General features: G+C 38.0%; 1 protein-coding gene across 2 annotated transcripts in view; it reads right to left on the bottom strand.

Annotated features, from left to right (window-relative positions):
• The window catches only part of LOC122401686 (cadherin-99C), a 153,349-nt gene that overhangs the window by 19,753 nt on the left and 117,013 nt on the right, over positions 1-16,583 (bottom strand). The window contains exons 5-6 of one of the 2 annotated variants that reach the window (XM_043403972.1): positions 15,420-15,542; positions 11,543-11,806 (exon numbers count right to left, since the gene is read on the bottom strand). In XM_043403972.1, coding sequence (XP_043259907.1) covers positions 11,543-11,806; positions 15,420-15,542 — 387 coding nt within the window. Of the gene's footprint in view, positions 1-1,844; positions 2,635-11,542; positions 11,807-15,419; positions 15,543-16,583 lie in introns of those variants that run through there. The other variant, XM_043403973.1, reaches the window with a different exon arrangement.

Genomic DNA, 16,583 nt, shown 5'->3' with positions numbered 1-16,583 from the left:
TATATTTCCATTAATTTATATATTTCACATTCGAGTAGCAATTTCAAATAACAAAACAATTTCGTGGAAACATTTCTGGCCAGGTATTATATTTTCGGTAATACATTTTTTTCTCGAAAGTGCGTAGGATTTCGGGGGTATGTCTATTCACCAAAAATAATTATAATTGACCCCTACAGCTAAAAATAATTTTTTCAGAACGATTCGAAAATTTTTTTTTTCGCCGAAAAATTTAGGCACCAACCCCCTGCCGATTTTTCTTAAAAATTCGTTTTTAATTTTTAGTCAATTTGTTTGACGCCGTACGGAAATATTGTTCAATACTTTTTTGTAGGTAACCGTGAGCACTACTTCAGAAAAAAATTTCATTGAAATATATTCAGTATTGTAGGAGATATGGTCATTTGAATATTGGACCACTTTCATGGGATATTTCTCATTTTACGCGATCAAGGAACAACTTTTCCAATATTTTTAGAATTCCTACATACTCTTTGCCAAAATACGCGTTGTTTGCCTTTTTAAACATTAAAATCCTCCAATCCGTTCAGAAGTTATGATATTTTAAAGATACGCATGTGAAACGATTTTTGGCCTCACATCATATTTTCGGGCAAGAATTTTTTTCTCGAAAACGCATAGGATTTCGGGGGTCTGCCTACTCAAAAAAATGATTGTAATTGACTCCTGCAATTAAAAATAATTTTTTTAGAACGATTTGAAATTTTTTAATTTTGCCGAAAAAAGCATCTGCTTGAATTTTGTTCTCGAAAGTGCGTTAGAATTCCAGGGTATGTCTATTCAACAAAAATGATTGTAATTGACTCCTGTAACTAAAAATAATTTTTTTAGAACGATTTGAAATTTTTTAATTTTGCCGAAAAATTTAAGCACCTGCACGAATTTTTTTCTTGAAAGTGCGTAAGAATTCCAGGGTATGTCTATTCAACAAAAATGATTGTAATTGACTCCTGCAACTAAAAATAATTTTTTTAGAACTATTATTAATTTTTTAATTTTGCCGAAAAATTTAAGCACTCTGTATTGATTTTTCTTAAAAATTTGTTTCCCATTTTTAATACATTTGTCTGTGATTATATAGGGTGTCCCAGCATCGGTGGTACAAGCGGGAAGAGGGTAATTTTAGATGAAAAAACAAATCGAAAATAAAGAATGAAATTTTTTCATTTGAGGTTTCGTTGTCAAGAAAATCAATTGTGAATTGATCTCGGTTCAAATAGCACCAATATCATTAGTATCAACATGATGTACTGTGTTACCTCTGTTTATGGATTTAAAGTAGATTTAAATGAAAATAAGGCATGTAATTTACTTATTAAACTAACTTAATGCATACAAAAATTGTTAAAAATGAGATTTGTATGAACTAATAGATTCTAATGTATTCTGTATCTTTAATTCTTCAGATGCCAAATAATTCTCGCTTGTATTTGAGGAGTGCATAAAATATTTTTCTTATACTCGTTTGTTTTAATATGACCCCATAGATACAAATCAAGGAGTGTTAAATATGGGGACCATGATTAGACAAAATTGAAGATAATAGCATACTAAGACAACAAATAAAATGATGATACGTGCTCAGGAAATCATGTCAACATGAGTGTACAGAAGTACAAAAAACATAATAAAAGCCTGTATCGACACATATTTATCTAACAATAAGCCACAGTGGATTTTCTGGACAATGAAATCTCAAATGAAATAATTTTATTCTTTATTTTCAATTTCTTTTTTCATGTAGAATCACCTCCTCTCCGGTTGTACCACCGATGCTGGGACACCCTGTATATCGTCAATGTCGCAGGTAAAAATAAACTTACCATCGCAACGACATCGCCAGCCACTGGACGTATCAGAGCTACAACCAGAAATATTTTCATCGCGTTAAAAAGTTCCATTGTTGGTCCCTGGTGTCTCATTCGGTACTATCCGTTCTTCCGCTTCTTTCTCTTGGTCGTGGGCATTATTTTCTTTAACCTTGGCAGCATACAGAGCCTAGCTCAACACCTATCCTATCGCTTGGGAAGGTGTCTCAAGAATCTCGCGGATTAGCGAGCGGTAAATGAACGAGACAGTAGGCGTGTTCTTTGTATCCCGCGTACACGTATCTGGCAGTTAGTGTGTCGTTCGTCAAACTGGCCATGCATCCTTAGCATTCGCGTTTAAGCACCGTCGTTAAATCGCAACATTCTTACGGCGTTGTATAAATCATTTGCCCTTTGAGGTCCTGCGCGAACGGCGTGCAACACGGCTTTCGAATTCGAAAAAGGAACAAGCGAACCGACTGCAGTTTCATTCGGAACACGTGTCGTTTCTATAAGCCGTATAATAAGTACATTTCGATACGTTTGTATTCTTTTCTCGTCCGTTTGGGAAATAACATTTAACCTCAGAGGAGTCTTTCGTATATGATGTGGTTTGCACGCATTTTGAACGAAACAAATTTGCTGAAACACGTTCAAGTATCTAGTTCAAACGTGAAATAACAAAACACGATTTCAGAAATTTATATTTACGATATGAAGCTTTAAAGAAAATTGATAACCATTTGAATTCCCAAGTTACGACCATTTTTGAACTAAGAAAACTCTTAATCGCGTTCCGGTACAATTAATTCAACTAAATTCTCGTACACTGTTCGATAACTCCTTAATGCCTCTCAACCTTGTTAACTACTCTGTTCTATAGGTCAGTCTAGTACGTTCCCTTACCACGAGCACTAGGTATTTCTATAACTTGTTGCCTGTTAGAAGCGACAATGACTAAGTATTCAAACTAGGAAACGTCAGACATGCATTTAATCTATGGATTTGTTGAATGCAATTTAACCGAAGCGAGCCGCCTATATGCAGATCGTTTCCCTAACAGACGTACGAGAAAACATTTCAAAGATTACACGAACGTTTCTCGAATATAGGTTCGTTTAAGACACGATTGTTAAATAGCGATAGACCAATCAATATCGAAACGAATCTTGTACGACGTCCAAGAAAATGACAGCAACAGTATCCAAGAAATAACAGCAATAGAGATTGCCGGACGTACGATGGCGTAAAGAGTTTTGTGGAACTAACGATTACGAGTACTTAACAAAGATCTCACAGAATTATTATACAAAACATCGACACCTTGATTGACAGGCATTTTCAACACCAATATAGATAGATCTATTTCTTCATATCTTGTTTATGCATAAATTCTTTTTCTACGCGATAAGTCATTCGTTAGAGTTATGAAATATACAGGGTGTTCGGCCACCTCTAGCAAAAATTTTAATGAGCGATAGTAGAGGCCAAAATAAGACGAAAATCAAGAATACTAATTTGTTGGTGGAAGCTTCGTTAAAAAGTTATTAACGTTTAAAGTGCCGCTCTTACTGAATTTTTTTCTCGAAAATACGCAAGATTTCGGGGGTATGTCTATTCACCAAAAATGACTGTAATTGAACCCTACAACCGAAAATAATTTTTCCACAACGATTTGCAATTTTTTAATTTTCTCGAATAATTTCACACCTTCTCTATTTTTTTTCTCGAAAGTGGGCAGGATTTCGTGGGTATGTCTAATGACAAAAACTGATTGTAATTGACCCCCGCAACCGAAAATAATTTTTCCACAACGATTTGCAATTTTTTTTCTCCGTTGAAAAATTTAGGCACCTAATTGGATTTTCAGTAAGGAATTTTTTTCTCGAAAGTGCGTACGATTTCGGAGGTATGTGTAATGATAAAAAATGATTGTAATTGATCCCCGCAACCGAAAATAATTTTTTTAAAACGATTTGAAAAATTTTTTTTCGCCGAAAAATTTCAGCACCTACTCGATTTTTTTTCTCGAAAGTAGATAGGATTTCGAAGGTATGTGTACTCACCAAAAATGATTGTAGTTGACCCCCGCAACCGAAAATAATTTTTCCAGAACGATTTGAAATTTTTGAATTTAATTGTTAATAACTTTTTAACGAAGCTTCCATCAACAAATTAGTATTCTTGATTTTCGTCTTATTTTGGCCTCTACTATCGCTCATTAAAATTTTTGCTAGAGGTGGCCGAACACCCTGTATACATTCTAAAAACATTGTATTCTAATTGACAATAACTGAATAGATACAGTAAAACTCCAACAATTATTTCCCCGTTTCTATAATTTTATTATTTCTCTCTTCTGTTTGATTCGTACCGAGGAAACTAAACAAACGTCGGTGCCCGTAACTCCTCGACTGAGATATCAAACGATATTTACGGAGTTGAAATACAACGCGGAGAAAGACGTTGGGTGAAACGACGCGATACAGTTACGATATTGTAATTTCTGAATGCTGAGCTCCGTATACCCGTGCAGGGAGGCGAGGAAATAACTCGCGTCAAGCTCAAAGGCTCCGTACGCTTCGTCGATTTTATCACTGAACTCTGTGATTTCCTTCCCGCGCGCGTTGCGAATAGGTTTTTACAGAAATCGATCATCCGTTCGGTCGCGATCCAACGTGCACCGTCGACGAGCGCCTTCGGGATACTTCCAGAGTTTCCGGAAACGTCACGCGTTCGCTGCACCTCTCGCGCTCGATCTGCATAGACGCCTGCTTTTCCACGCCCCGATAAGATCGTTGCCCAGGATCGAGATTGCCGTGTAATTTTAGGCTGTCCCGCGTCAATTCTCGTGGAAGACGTCCTACACTCCCGAGTTTCTCATTGTTTTATTGGATCCTTGGAAAAACAGTCGCGCGAGCATCCAATATTGCTACCTGCTCGACGCGGAAGGAACCAATCCGCGATCGGTAATCACCGTTTAGAGAGACAGCCCTTGGCGTACTACCCGGGAAGTTCTTTGTGTCGTGATTTACGATCGAGATTCAAAATTTCGTTCTCCGTGAACTCGAGGCACGTTCGAAATTAGATGTATCAAAGTCGATCACGTTTTCTTGACCGTTGTTGTTTATTATTGGACGTATTTATGGCAATCGTGATCATTAATCGGGGAGAAAATATTTAAACGAGAGTTTGAGAGTTGAATTGTAAATTTTAATTGTCGTCATTTACAATATCGACACTAATTATAGTGTCGATATTAATAAGATATTTACTTTAAAAATGTTTTTAATGATATTTAGAAGGCTCGAGATGAAGCTAATAGATTTAATGGGGAACGCTCGTACTTATTATTGGATGTATTTATAGTAATCATAATCATCAATTGAGAACAAAATTCTGTCTTTTATATAATAAACATATGTATGGAATGAGAGTTTGAGAGTCGAATTATAAATTTAAAAGAAAATTTCGTATATCTATAATATCGACAGGTGCACTATAATATCAGAAAATTAATTTTAATATGTTTTTAACGATATTCGAAAGGCTCGAGACGAAGCTGATAGATTTAATGGGGAACGTTCGTACTTATTATTGGATGTATTCATAGTAATCGTAATCATCAATCGAAAGCAAAATTTTATCTTCTGTATAATAAACATATGTTTTAAAGGGGAGTTTGAGAGTCAAATCGTAAATTTAATAATCGTGTATTTACAAAATCGACACTATAATAGAAGAAATTTAATTGTAAAAAGTTTTTAACGATATTCGAAAGGCTCGAGACGAAGCTAATGGATTTAATGGGAAACGTTTCGACCGTGTTTGCTTTCGAACGTCGTTCCTCCTATTCCTATCAATTCACAAACTCCGGAAACGGAGTGTTAAGTTAACCGTTCTGAAACTAGCGGAACCGTAAACGCCGACCATTGTCGTGGAAGTAATTGACCGTCATTTCGCGATTTGCATAAACTCTTTATCGCCATTGAAATCTGAACACGTTACGCAGCTTTGGTCGTCGTCCCGGGCCCGACGGATACCGATACACGCCTACGCCAATGCGCGGACACTTGCTACATAGGAGAGAAGCGGCTTCCCGTAACCACGTTGCAGAATCCGTTCCTCTGACGAACACCCACGTACCCGTCTAATGTTCACCATTAATCTCCGTTCCTGAAGAACGTCGACACGGATTTGATGCTGATGGAACGTTTCGCGCAATGATCGGCCGTTGGGTTCCGTATTTCAACCGTTTAAAGTTGCAAGCCTTTGCCTCGAGAAACTATGAAACGGTATTTCTCCGACTTAAAACTCTACGTCCGAATAGTGCTTTGAATATTTTTCATGTACACATAATTATCCCCTTCGTGGCTCGGTTCTAGCGAAGACGAAGCGTTCAGGCTAAAGCGTAGCGTTGCACGTGTACCATTATTCTTTTCACGAATAACAGTAGAATTTCCTAGCACCATTTTCAACAAATTAAAGACGAAGAAATAGACGAAGAAACACTTCGAGACCAACTTGTGTATAAATTTAACTCCTCTAATAAATTTAAAAAAATATTATTATTATTCTTCCTTTATATTTCTGTCGTTCGTTTATGTGTTACGTACAGTGTATGTAATTCCAACGGTATTATTATTGACTCTTAAGCGGATTATTGAACTAATAATTGTTTAATATATGTTAATGTGTTTTAAAATTTATGTAATCCTCCATTAGGTCATTAGTTGAATGACCAACACGACCATACAAACACCACTCAATCACACCACAAACATTATTCATCTAAACATCCTAATCACGTAATGATTTCTAATCCTTACTCATCCTGAACCTCGCACCCTTCCTGAGTCACAATAGTATATAAAAGCTTGCAATATTGAGGAATCGTCAGAAAGACCTAATACAAGTTGTACGAGTTTCTTAAGAAAATAAAGTGTTGTCAATTTTACTGGAATCCAACAAAACGCTTTAAAGGAAAGTTGATTTCCATTTACCAATTTGAAAAAAATTAATATTAAGTAAAATAATTCGGTTGAAATTAAGAGTTCACTTAAGAGTTGATTTCAACTAGTAAAATTTGGTACGATCGAAGAATATTGCCCGTCCGTCAGATTTAAAGACAACTAGGCTCGATGCAACAGGGTCCTATTAAATAAAATTCCGTGTGGCTGCAACGCGACCGTAAACTCGTATCGAAAAGTAACGACAGACGTAACATAAATAAACGGTTTCACTTTCATAACGCTTCTGCGAGGCAGCGTACGCAATCCGAATACACTTTTACTACGGTCACTTTTCCGCGCGTTACACGCGATCGCGTTCCGCTCGATTCCAGCGATCACGCGAGAGACGCCGTTGTATAAGTATTCCGTGTAATTTACACGGTGAATTGGCCACGGACGACGATGGCTCGAACGAAAATGAAATTTCAGGGCCTGGCGTTACATTGGCGCGAGTCGAACGGTGACTAATGCCGCGAGGCGACCCGTCCTACCTTGCAACTTGCAAGTTGCTATTGCACCGGTGCATATAAGTCGTGCCATATTCGCTGCCCACCGCGCCTTATCCTATTCGCAGTTATCTGGTCGCGAGGCGAGTTTCTTTGTTTGTCTAGCCCACGGACGCCGCGCGGCTGGTGACATTTACAAGACAGCCGTCGATTGACATTCGTTGCGCGGCCGGTCGATCTTAATCGATACGCCGCGCCGCGTCGGGCCGATTAACATCGTCGCTCGGAGCGAACGACACGCGCTGGTAACGTTGTCGCCTCGTCGTTATTCCGACGAATGCGGAGCAAGTTAATTAACACACGTGTTAAGCGCGTCGAATTAAAAATGATCCGCGAACGGTCGGGTTTACTTATTTTACAACGCTCTGTCATCGCCCTCTCTTTACGATCGTGTTTCTTGCTTGTACGATTCGAACGTAACCACGTTCTCGCGTACGTTACCAGTTTTTTAGTTTACAGAATTTCAGGTTAGCAGGAGTTATTTCAGCACAGTGGACGAAATTTGCATAGGGACGCACCATGATTTACTAACATACATTGATTTCAATTACAAATTTCTGTTAGCTGTAAGAATCTTGTCCAAAACAGTATAAAAAAATAATAAACACTATATCAATGCTAAAATGCTGGAAAATGCTCTAACGAAAGAATGGAGCAAAATTGATACTGTAAATATTAAATATTAATATCACAATATTTTTGTTCTTTATAACATTTTAATTGACTATCCCTATGCAAATTTCGCTTAATCCACTTAATTATTATCTACTGTTTATAAAAAAAAACAAAAGATGTTTTTTGTTTGTTATCATTCCCTCATATATCTCATCAACTTTGAATTTCATTAATACAATACTTGATTTTATTCATTAAAAAATATTAATATCCCTATACAAATTCCATTCACTGTGTAATCGTAAGTCACATCCGCAGATTGAAGAAAATTTTCCTTTTGTGAAATTATTTCACGATAGATGAACGATAACATTTTAAAAAAATATTCACTCCCCTCATATTAGAAATTCTTCATTGTCCATACGATGACTACGAAGGATCACATTAATTAGCCATTTCTTAGTCATAGGTTCTAAAAATTGAGAACGGAATGTGTTAATTTTCTAAGTAGTCAAACTCAAAGAATGGAATAGCGAGTACGGGACCGTTTGCCACGTTTCTGCTGTCCACAATGTTATGCATCTATGTCAATAAAATTAACATGCGCTTAATCGCTTCATACAGTATCTTCGATCGTCTATTGTAATTCAGCTCTCGCGCACGTGAAACAGTTTCCTCGAGTGGCATTATCATTACTTCTATGTCCGCATCGTTTAGTTTCTCTTCCATGACTTGCTTCAGTACAGCAGAGGCTACTTTAATTGCTTCTTTAAACGTCATAGATTAATGATACGCTCTTGGAAGCTTTCTTGCGCGCCTTCGCTTCCGGAATCGACGAACATAGTTTCCAGAAGGGTCCGCGTAGTTTAACGTAGGCCTTTCTTTCGATCAATATAAATTGACTCCACGCACATTCTTTCCTTGCAAATAACCTAATGATTTTCACATTCGGATCTGGCACAATTTGATTTCATCGCCCTAGAATTAGCTATTAGGCCAGATGCAACGCATCCGGTATGCTTATCGATTTCTAGAATTTTCTCTAATGTCGTAGGATCCATTAGAGAAGAAGTAATACGCTTCTCGGCGGCTTGTATTTATAAAATTTAGGTTACGGTGTAAAACAGCCTTATTTACTGAACCTCGCCCTTTCATAATGCTTGGTATATTTTGTCTGGATATATTTTCCTATTTTCCCTTTATTCCGTGAATAAATTTTCTTCGTATTCCAGTCATGTTATTACTGGATTATTATTCAGATTTGTAAACACATTACGTTGGAAAGGAGTCGAGAAATATTGACGCAGAATGTACACCCGACAGAACTCTCATAGAAAAAGAAAACTTTCTACAAAAATGAAATCGAAAAATTAATAGGCAGAGAAACCAGTCTAGAAAATAAAATGATAAGAAATAAATTCTATCGTGTCACTCTTTTAAAAAGGAGAAATATCCTAGCATTACTCGCGAGATGACTCGTTATTCGCGTTTCGACGGCGAAGAAAACGTAAAAGTCATGCTGTAGTTAGAACAGACAAGGTCCGGGTAGTCCATAATGCAATGGAAACTAAAAGTCGATTGTAATATTATACATTTTCAAAACAAAAGACATGTATTATAAAGCGAACACAGCCTCGAAGGTCCAAATTAATGTGCAAAACTTAGCAATCGTGAGCAGTAAGATATGTGACTCACACGGTCAGTCTCGATGATAAAACGAAGGACGCCCACGCACACATCGTTTGACAACCAACAACGAAAGAAAAAAATAAAAGCACTCGAGCCTTGAAAATTATTAGACGGGTATTAAATATTATATATAAATACATTAGTCAACATTGACAAAATGAATTCTGTTCATTTCATTGAAGAGATTTTCATGTTTTGTTTCAGATGTAAGTGGGAATTTGTGAGGTAATTTTTTCAAGATGGGAAGTATTTTTAAATGCTGTGATAAACGATGAAAGGATAGGAGAGAGTCAAAATCAGATCAAGAACACCTAAATTCTAACGAAAGATTCGTCTAACGTACAGTTCCATATCCTATTCTTAATTGTGATGCAAATGCTTCAATAGGCAGCACGTGATCGCCAAGGATGCAATAACGAAAGAATTTCTGCGTCGATATCCACGGCACTGTATTCAGCGCAGAATTAACAATGTCGAGCTGGTGGAAGCGATATGCAAATGTCTACATGCACTGACCCTAATCGGTGCCTTCTAATCTCGCTACACGTGCCGAAGCTGCATATCGAGCCGATACAATATAATAAAGGATACATCGCTTTCCCTTTTACGTTCACGATATTGTCAAACACGAGTTCCCCGATCGTTTTGCGCTGTTGCGAGAAAACTTGGTTCGAATAGGACTCGACAAAGACGTCGCTTTCGAATTCTCTTCTTAGACGATAACAAAAGAATAGATTCGAGGACGTTAATATTCATGATTTCGTACATATTTATACTTGGAATATCAAACGTAGACTTTTAAAAGAAATTTTACAACGTGCAAGGTTTTACAGGTAAACGATACAAGGCTAGAATACATAACTAGTGATGCATCAAATGTTTGTCTTATCAGAAAAGTAGCAAGTTTCGAAATCCATTAGTATAATATAGGATAATTAAAATTAATCTTACTACTGACTCAAACACACTTTCTTACGAAATAGATAGTAAATATCCAAGTAAACGTATCATTTATACATTCTTTGTTTACGTATTTTGTCTTATATAATTACTTTAAAACAATAATATCGTTGTGTTTCCTTAGAGCGTGAGTCAACGTCGAAGTTGCTCACAATTTTATTTACAGAGAATATTCTGCTCTGTTCGTTCTCCTAAATCCACAGGATTTTCATTACTGACAATTTTGAGATGCTTTGTCAACGCGTGCGATAAAGCAGCTAATAAATTGCTGATGAACGAGCAAGCTTAGGAAAACGATAATTTGCCGCTCGATTGGACGTCTGACACGATTCCATAGACAAATGGTATCTAATATAAGCGCGTAAAGAAAAAGGATCGGTAGAAAGTACGGATCACAGCGGCCATTCTTACCCAGATCGGATGACAGATTTGCATATAAATTACGCGCTCGGAATTGCGAGCTACTTTAACCGAACTTAATGGATCCGTATTAAAATTCGTTCGTGCATATTCAAGTACGTTGCATCGTGAATGGTACAAGCGTAACGTAAAATATAACGCGGGACGTTGCATTTAGAAGACGACAGGAAATTGCGAACGTCGAGAGATCGATGCGGACGTTTACCGTTCCGCGTAATCGACGTCACGAGAATGATGAATCGATATAATAATGTCGTAATTTATATCATAATAAAATGCTGCATCGTTTTTCACGAGTGGATTGACTCCTGAATTATTTAACATTTACCGTTTTATTATCGGTGCGCGTCATCGAGTGTTCGATTATCAATCTTTACGCATCGTCACTCGTATACTAGAATCGTTCGATTTGAGTATCGATAAAATAGAACTTTTAACGACGAAGCTTTCGTATTTCAATCGACGAATGAGTTTTTCTAGATGTTTAAAATAGTAAATGATCGATACTCACCGAAGCCAAAATGGTGACTAGGTAACGCTGCGTTCTCTCGAAGTCGAGGGTCCGGTTGACAGTAACCTGGCCTTGATGAGGCAGGTTAATGCTGAAATAACCGTATCCATCGGCCGTCGTGATTCTATTTCGACCGACTTCGTCATTGTTGCCGATCCCAGTTCCGTCTCCAGGCGCTATCGAGTACTCGACGATACCGTTCACGCCAGCGTCTGCGTCTTCGGCGACTATGTTCTTAAATATGGTCGAACCGACCGGCGTCAACTGCGAACAGAACAATTTTAAACGTTAAAAATGTGCTCGAATGCATTGAACAACGAAAGCAACCCGTAAACTATTTTCTAAGCTACTCGAAATTTTGATTGAAACCAAACTGGAATTTGTAACTGGAACAGGTAAGGACACAGCGATCGAATAACGACTCGGGAACGAAATATACAAGGTATAACGGCTGAATGTAGCTTCTGTGAAAGTTCTACGAGCTTTCAACAAGTTTGGAACTCGCGGAGTTAGCAAAGTTTACGATACAGTGCTTTGGAGCATGAATTAAGATTCGGCGATGCCGGGAGCTGTGCGAACGACGCAAGAAAGGATTAAATTCGAACGAAAATATTTATCGTGTTCAAAGCGTACCATGGATCTGTGTACAGTAAAATATAAAACTTTGAAAATTTACTATTGTAATCTCAGGAAATATTTTTAAAAGTGCCTTGATATCTTCACCTTTTCAAATACTCGTTTAATACACAACTTTTTTTCGTCGTACAATGCTTGCCCCAGCTGTGAGAGTTTCAGTTTCACAGAGGTCTCGTCTCAAAGTGAAAAGGCTCGTATCAAATATCTAAAACTTCCAGATTCGTAAAATTCAAGTAAATTCTCGAACCAAACTTTTTGCATTAAAAGTTGGACATATTGTTTCCCTTTGCTCCCGTTTCGCCGTCGTTCTTCCGTCTCGTCTTATTATCGACTGTCGCCCGATACTCCCCGAACTTTGTCACAATTACACGCTTTGCAGCCGTTGTCGATCGTATCGCGTCCATTTACGAAGCTCCCTCAATTCCTCTGTTGTTATTTATCGGACGAGAATTCTATAAACGAGCCGTGTAAATGTCCGTGGCATTAGCGAAACGCATTACCATAATGTCGTTATTCGGACGTTCCAATAAATGATACCCGGATACCAGAGTCAGGCGCTAATTAAAGACCGTGGGGTCAAACGCACCTGTACGTCAAGATTAATAATTCGACGAAACGCAGAGGCTCGAACCTAGACTCTCGACTGCCGTTACAGCGAGATAATTTACGGAGCCTTTTCGTACGATAAAACCGTAACTTCGCCCGATAAATCTCGCGGAAAGTCAAACTACCGCGAACGTCTACTATGCAGACTGTCCTAATAATTATAGCGTAATTCTTTATGCAAAAATAAACAATTTTGGTCCACGTTCTTTCGTTATTAAGAAAATAAAATTTGAAAATTAAATATAGAAGAGGTTGTATCACCCGAGAAACTGTGTTATAATAATTTCTCAGGCAAGTAGGTGAAATTTGATCGTTGTTAAAATGTTCAAACCTTTCTCGATATCGAAGAGTCGTTCAAAAAATTTGATTCCACGTTCTTTCGTTATTGAGAAAAAAAAATTTGAAAATCGAGTATAGAAGAGGTTGCATCACCCGAGAAATTGTAATAATTTCTCAGGCAAGTAGGTGAAATTTGATCGTTATTAAAATGTTCAAACCTTTCTCGCTATCGAAGTGTCGTTCCAAAAGTTTGATTCCACGTCTTTTCGTTATAGAGAAAAAAAAATTTATAAATCGAGTATAGAAGAGGTTGTATCACCCGAGAAACTGTGTTATAATAATTTCTGAGCCAAGTAGATGAAATTTGATCACTGTTGAAATGATAAAATCTTTCTCGATAACGAAGAGTCGTTCAAAAAATTTGATTCCACGTTCTTTCGTTATTGAGAAAAAAAAATTTGAAAATCGAGTATAGAAGAGGTTGTATCACCCGAGAAATTGTGTTGTAATAATTTCTCAGCAAGCTAGATGAAATTTGATCGCTGTTAAAATGATCAAACCTTTCTCGATAACTAAGAGTCGTATAAATAATTTTATTCCACGTTTTCGATTCGTTTTCTCGGGTTGTAAAGGCACCCTGCATTTTTTGTAGTGGAAACCCGGCTTGGCCTCGCGATTACAAGAGAATGTACGATCGATAGAACTTACGAGCAAATATCTCTCGTCAGGCCGCTGTCGATTTTTAGTTACACGACCGATTATCGATCGGAATGATCCCGCTTCCTCCGTTTCTCTTCGGCGAAGTACACAAAACCGGTCGGCCGGCTGGTGCACGCCGTGCAATAATTAGTTGAGACAGAAATCATGAACAAGGCGTTCCGAGATCTCGATCGAGAGAACTCCCGCAATTCCGCAATTGCAACCGATAGGTCACGTTCCATTCGCCGCGAAATTGAAAGTGTTTCCTTCGTTTCCACGATACCGTCGTCGATACCGGGACAGGATATCAATTAAAAGATACACGTTGACGGGTTTGAATTTATTCCTGATCCGCTGTTTTTCGTTAAAAAGAAAATCTGACAGGATTAGCAGTAAGTACATCGATAAAACGAACGGAGGATAACATAACAGTAAATCATAATTACTCAGAACTTGTTACGCCCGCGAGAATTATGGTCGACTTTCCAATAGTCTTTTCGAATATCTCTACGCTAATTACGAGATACGATCGCCATCGTAAACCATAACAGCGGCAGTCGAACGGTATTCGATAATCGTATTTGTCATAGATTAATACCAATAAAATAATTCATACCGTTAAACTACGAGTGCTTTAACACAATAAACAGACAGTTAGCGCAACGCGTGCAAGCATAAAGTCGACTGGGTTGGTGGTCCCTGGTGACCGGCCCTCCAAGCTTATAACGTGCTGCAATGTTGTTCACAATCTGAGAAATTTATTACTTGTAAAATTATAAATAACGCTACTCATTTTGAATTATCGAATATTTCCATGGTTCACGCTATGATTTTGACAAATGTTGAATACATCTTTAAACACGAAAAACACTGATAACGATCATCACAATTATAGAATAAAATAGAAGTTTAGTGCAGCTCGTGCGACAGTCTTTATCGATAATTTAGTTATATCGAAGCTGTCCGACGATAAAAATTTGTGGACATCCTGGACGTAGAGTTTAAAAGTTCGCGTTAACTATCTTCGTTTCTTAATGGAGCCGTAAACACCATTTGTTGCAGCGACGTCCACAACTATGCCCCCCGTAGAATGTCCCGTGCGTGCCGTTTAATGGCCGAACGGTCGTGGATAGTTTTAATATACCGTTACGGGGCGATAGCCACAGATGCATCGAGATAACACGCACCTCGTCCGCGAATTATAAAATGCGGGATCGTTAAAATAAGTGTTGGCGTGGTAATCGAAGGGAGTGCGTTTGTACGCGTCTCGCGGCATCTGACTGGATCAACCGGTACCCACCGAGATATGCGCCATTTCTATTATAACGGTTCGTGAATGTGGAGAAGAAGAAGAATCCGCGCCGCGAGCCGTACCGATCGTTACTCTTTGACGGCGAAACGATACTTCCGAGTTCCGTTTTGGAATAGCTCGCGCACGTGCAACTTGCTGGCTCGATTCGTCCACTTTCGTCGAGACAGGGCTGCTGATACCGATTAATTAGGATCAGCAGCGTTGCAACGCGAAAGAGAAATCCAACAACCAACAGCTTTCCTGTCTGGCTTCGCAGAGGAAATAAGGTTACGTCGCTTGATTCGTTTTTAGAATAACATTACAGACCGATTTCTTAAATTATTTGGCTACGTTAGGATTGCTCACCTCTGGCACTGTGGTCTCGTAAGGCGTGTTAATGAATATCGGGGCATTGTCGTTTATATCCGAGACTCGCACGATCACCGGTATGGTGCGCTTCTTGTTCGTCTGCTTCACAGTGCAGCTCAACTGAAATAAAAACGAGTAATTATTAGAAAATACTGGAATACTTGACGTATATTAAAATAACTGTCGATATTCTAAGCTATTTGCTTCAGCTTGTGTTTCAAAAATTTTATTTCGTAATGTTGCCTCTGATTTTTAAATAAAAGACACGTAGGACAAAGTAGTTGTGCAATGTACGTGATCGTTCGAAGCCAATAATGGGCGATCGTAATCTGTATCGGTACTTTCTCTGTTCAGGAATTATATCGTTGATATAATTACTCTATAAAATTGTTACGATTGGAATCGATTTTACCTCCCCTAACGTTCGCCAAACGAATAGGTGTAAACATGAATTCCCAGCTGTTCGATTTTATCCGCTCAATTTGCGAAAATGGCAAATACGAGCAATCTCTTATAGCACCAGAACGCTGCTCTAGACCTTTCACATTCCGTGCACCATAGTGTCATAAGAGACAACGCGCATTCTCGGATGCCAATAATGGTCAAGGAGAACCGTACCCTGTATCGTACACCATCGTAATTACCAACAGTACGCGATTTGATCGCAAATTCGGTTAGACGGTAAATTGCCCATCGCATGCACTTGCGTTCGTCGATCTGATATCGTTTTTTCCATTATTACAGTTTAGAAAACAGCGAAACAAAACGACCATTTTCGAATAAAGAAAATATAAATAAATATACTTAAAAGTGTACGTCTCAATATCTTTGCTACCATCACTATTTGTCCAAAAGAAAGTTATAAAGAAAATTTTGATTTTGACTTCGAGTTACGTTATCCAAACAAAGCTTCTCTTTCCCGCAGCATTTTATGGGAATTCGAAATAAATCCTGCGAACCATGCAAAGTCAATTATTTTTCCGCCAGTTACAGAATATAACAAAACAGAAAATTGCTATTTTTCCCCGTGTCTTGTTATTTTGAGGTGCCCCGGATTAAAAAATAAAATATGTTTCTAATTCTGCACCAACGTTATCGACGTATGTCTATTGATATTCGAGAGTTAAATTTTAAATACGCGGAATAACTTTCGCGACGATC

This window comes from Colletes gigas, unplaced genomic scaffold (assembly GCF_013123115.1).
Source record: "Colletes gigas isolate AHSC1104 unplaced genomic scaffold, ASM1312311v1 Colletes_gigas_Sc00027, whole genome shotgun sequence".
Classification (NCBI taxonomy): domain Eukaryota; kingdom Metazoa; phylum Arthropoda; class Insecta; order Hymenoptera; family Colletidae; genus Colletes; species Colletes gigas.
Note: the sequence above shows the minus strand (reverse complement) of the source record. Positions and strands in the feature narration are given on the sequence as shown.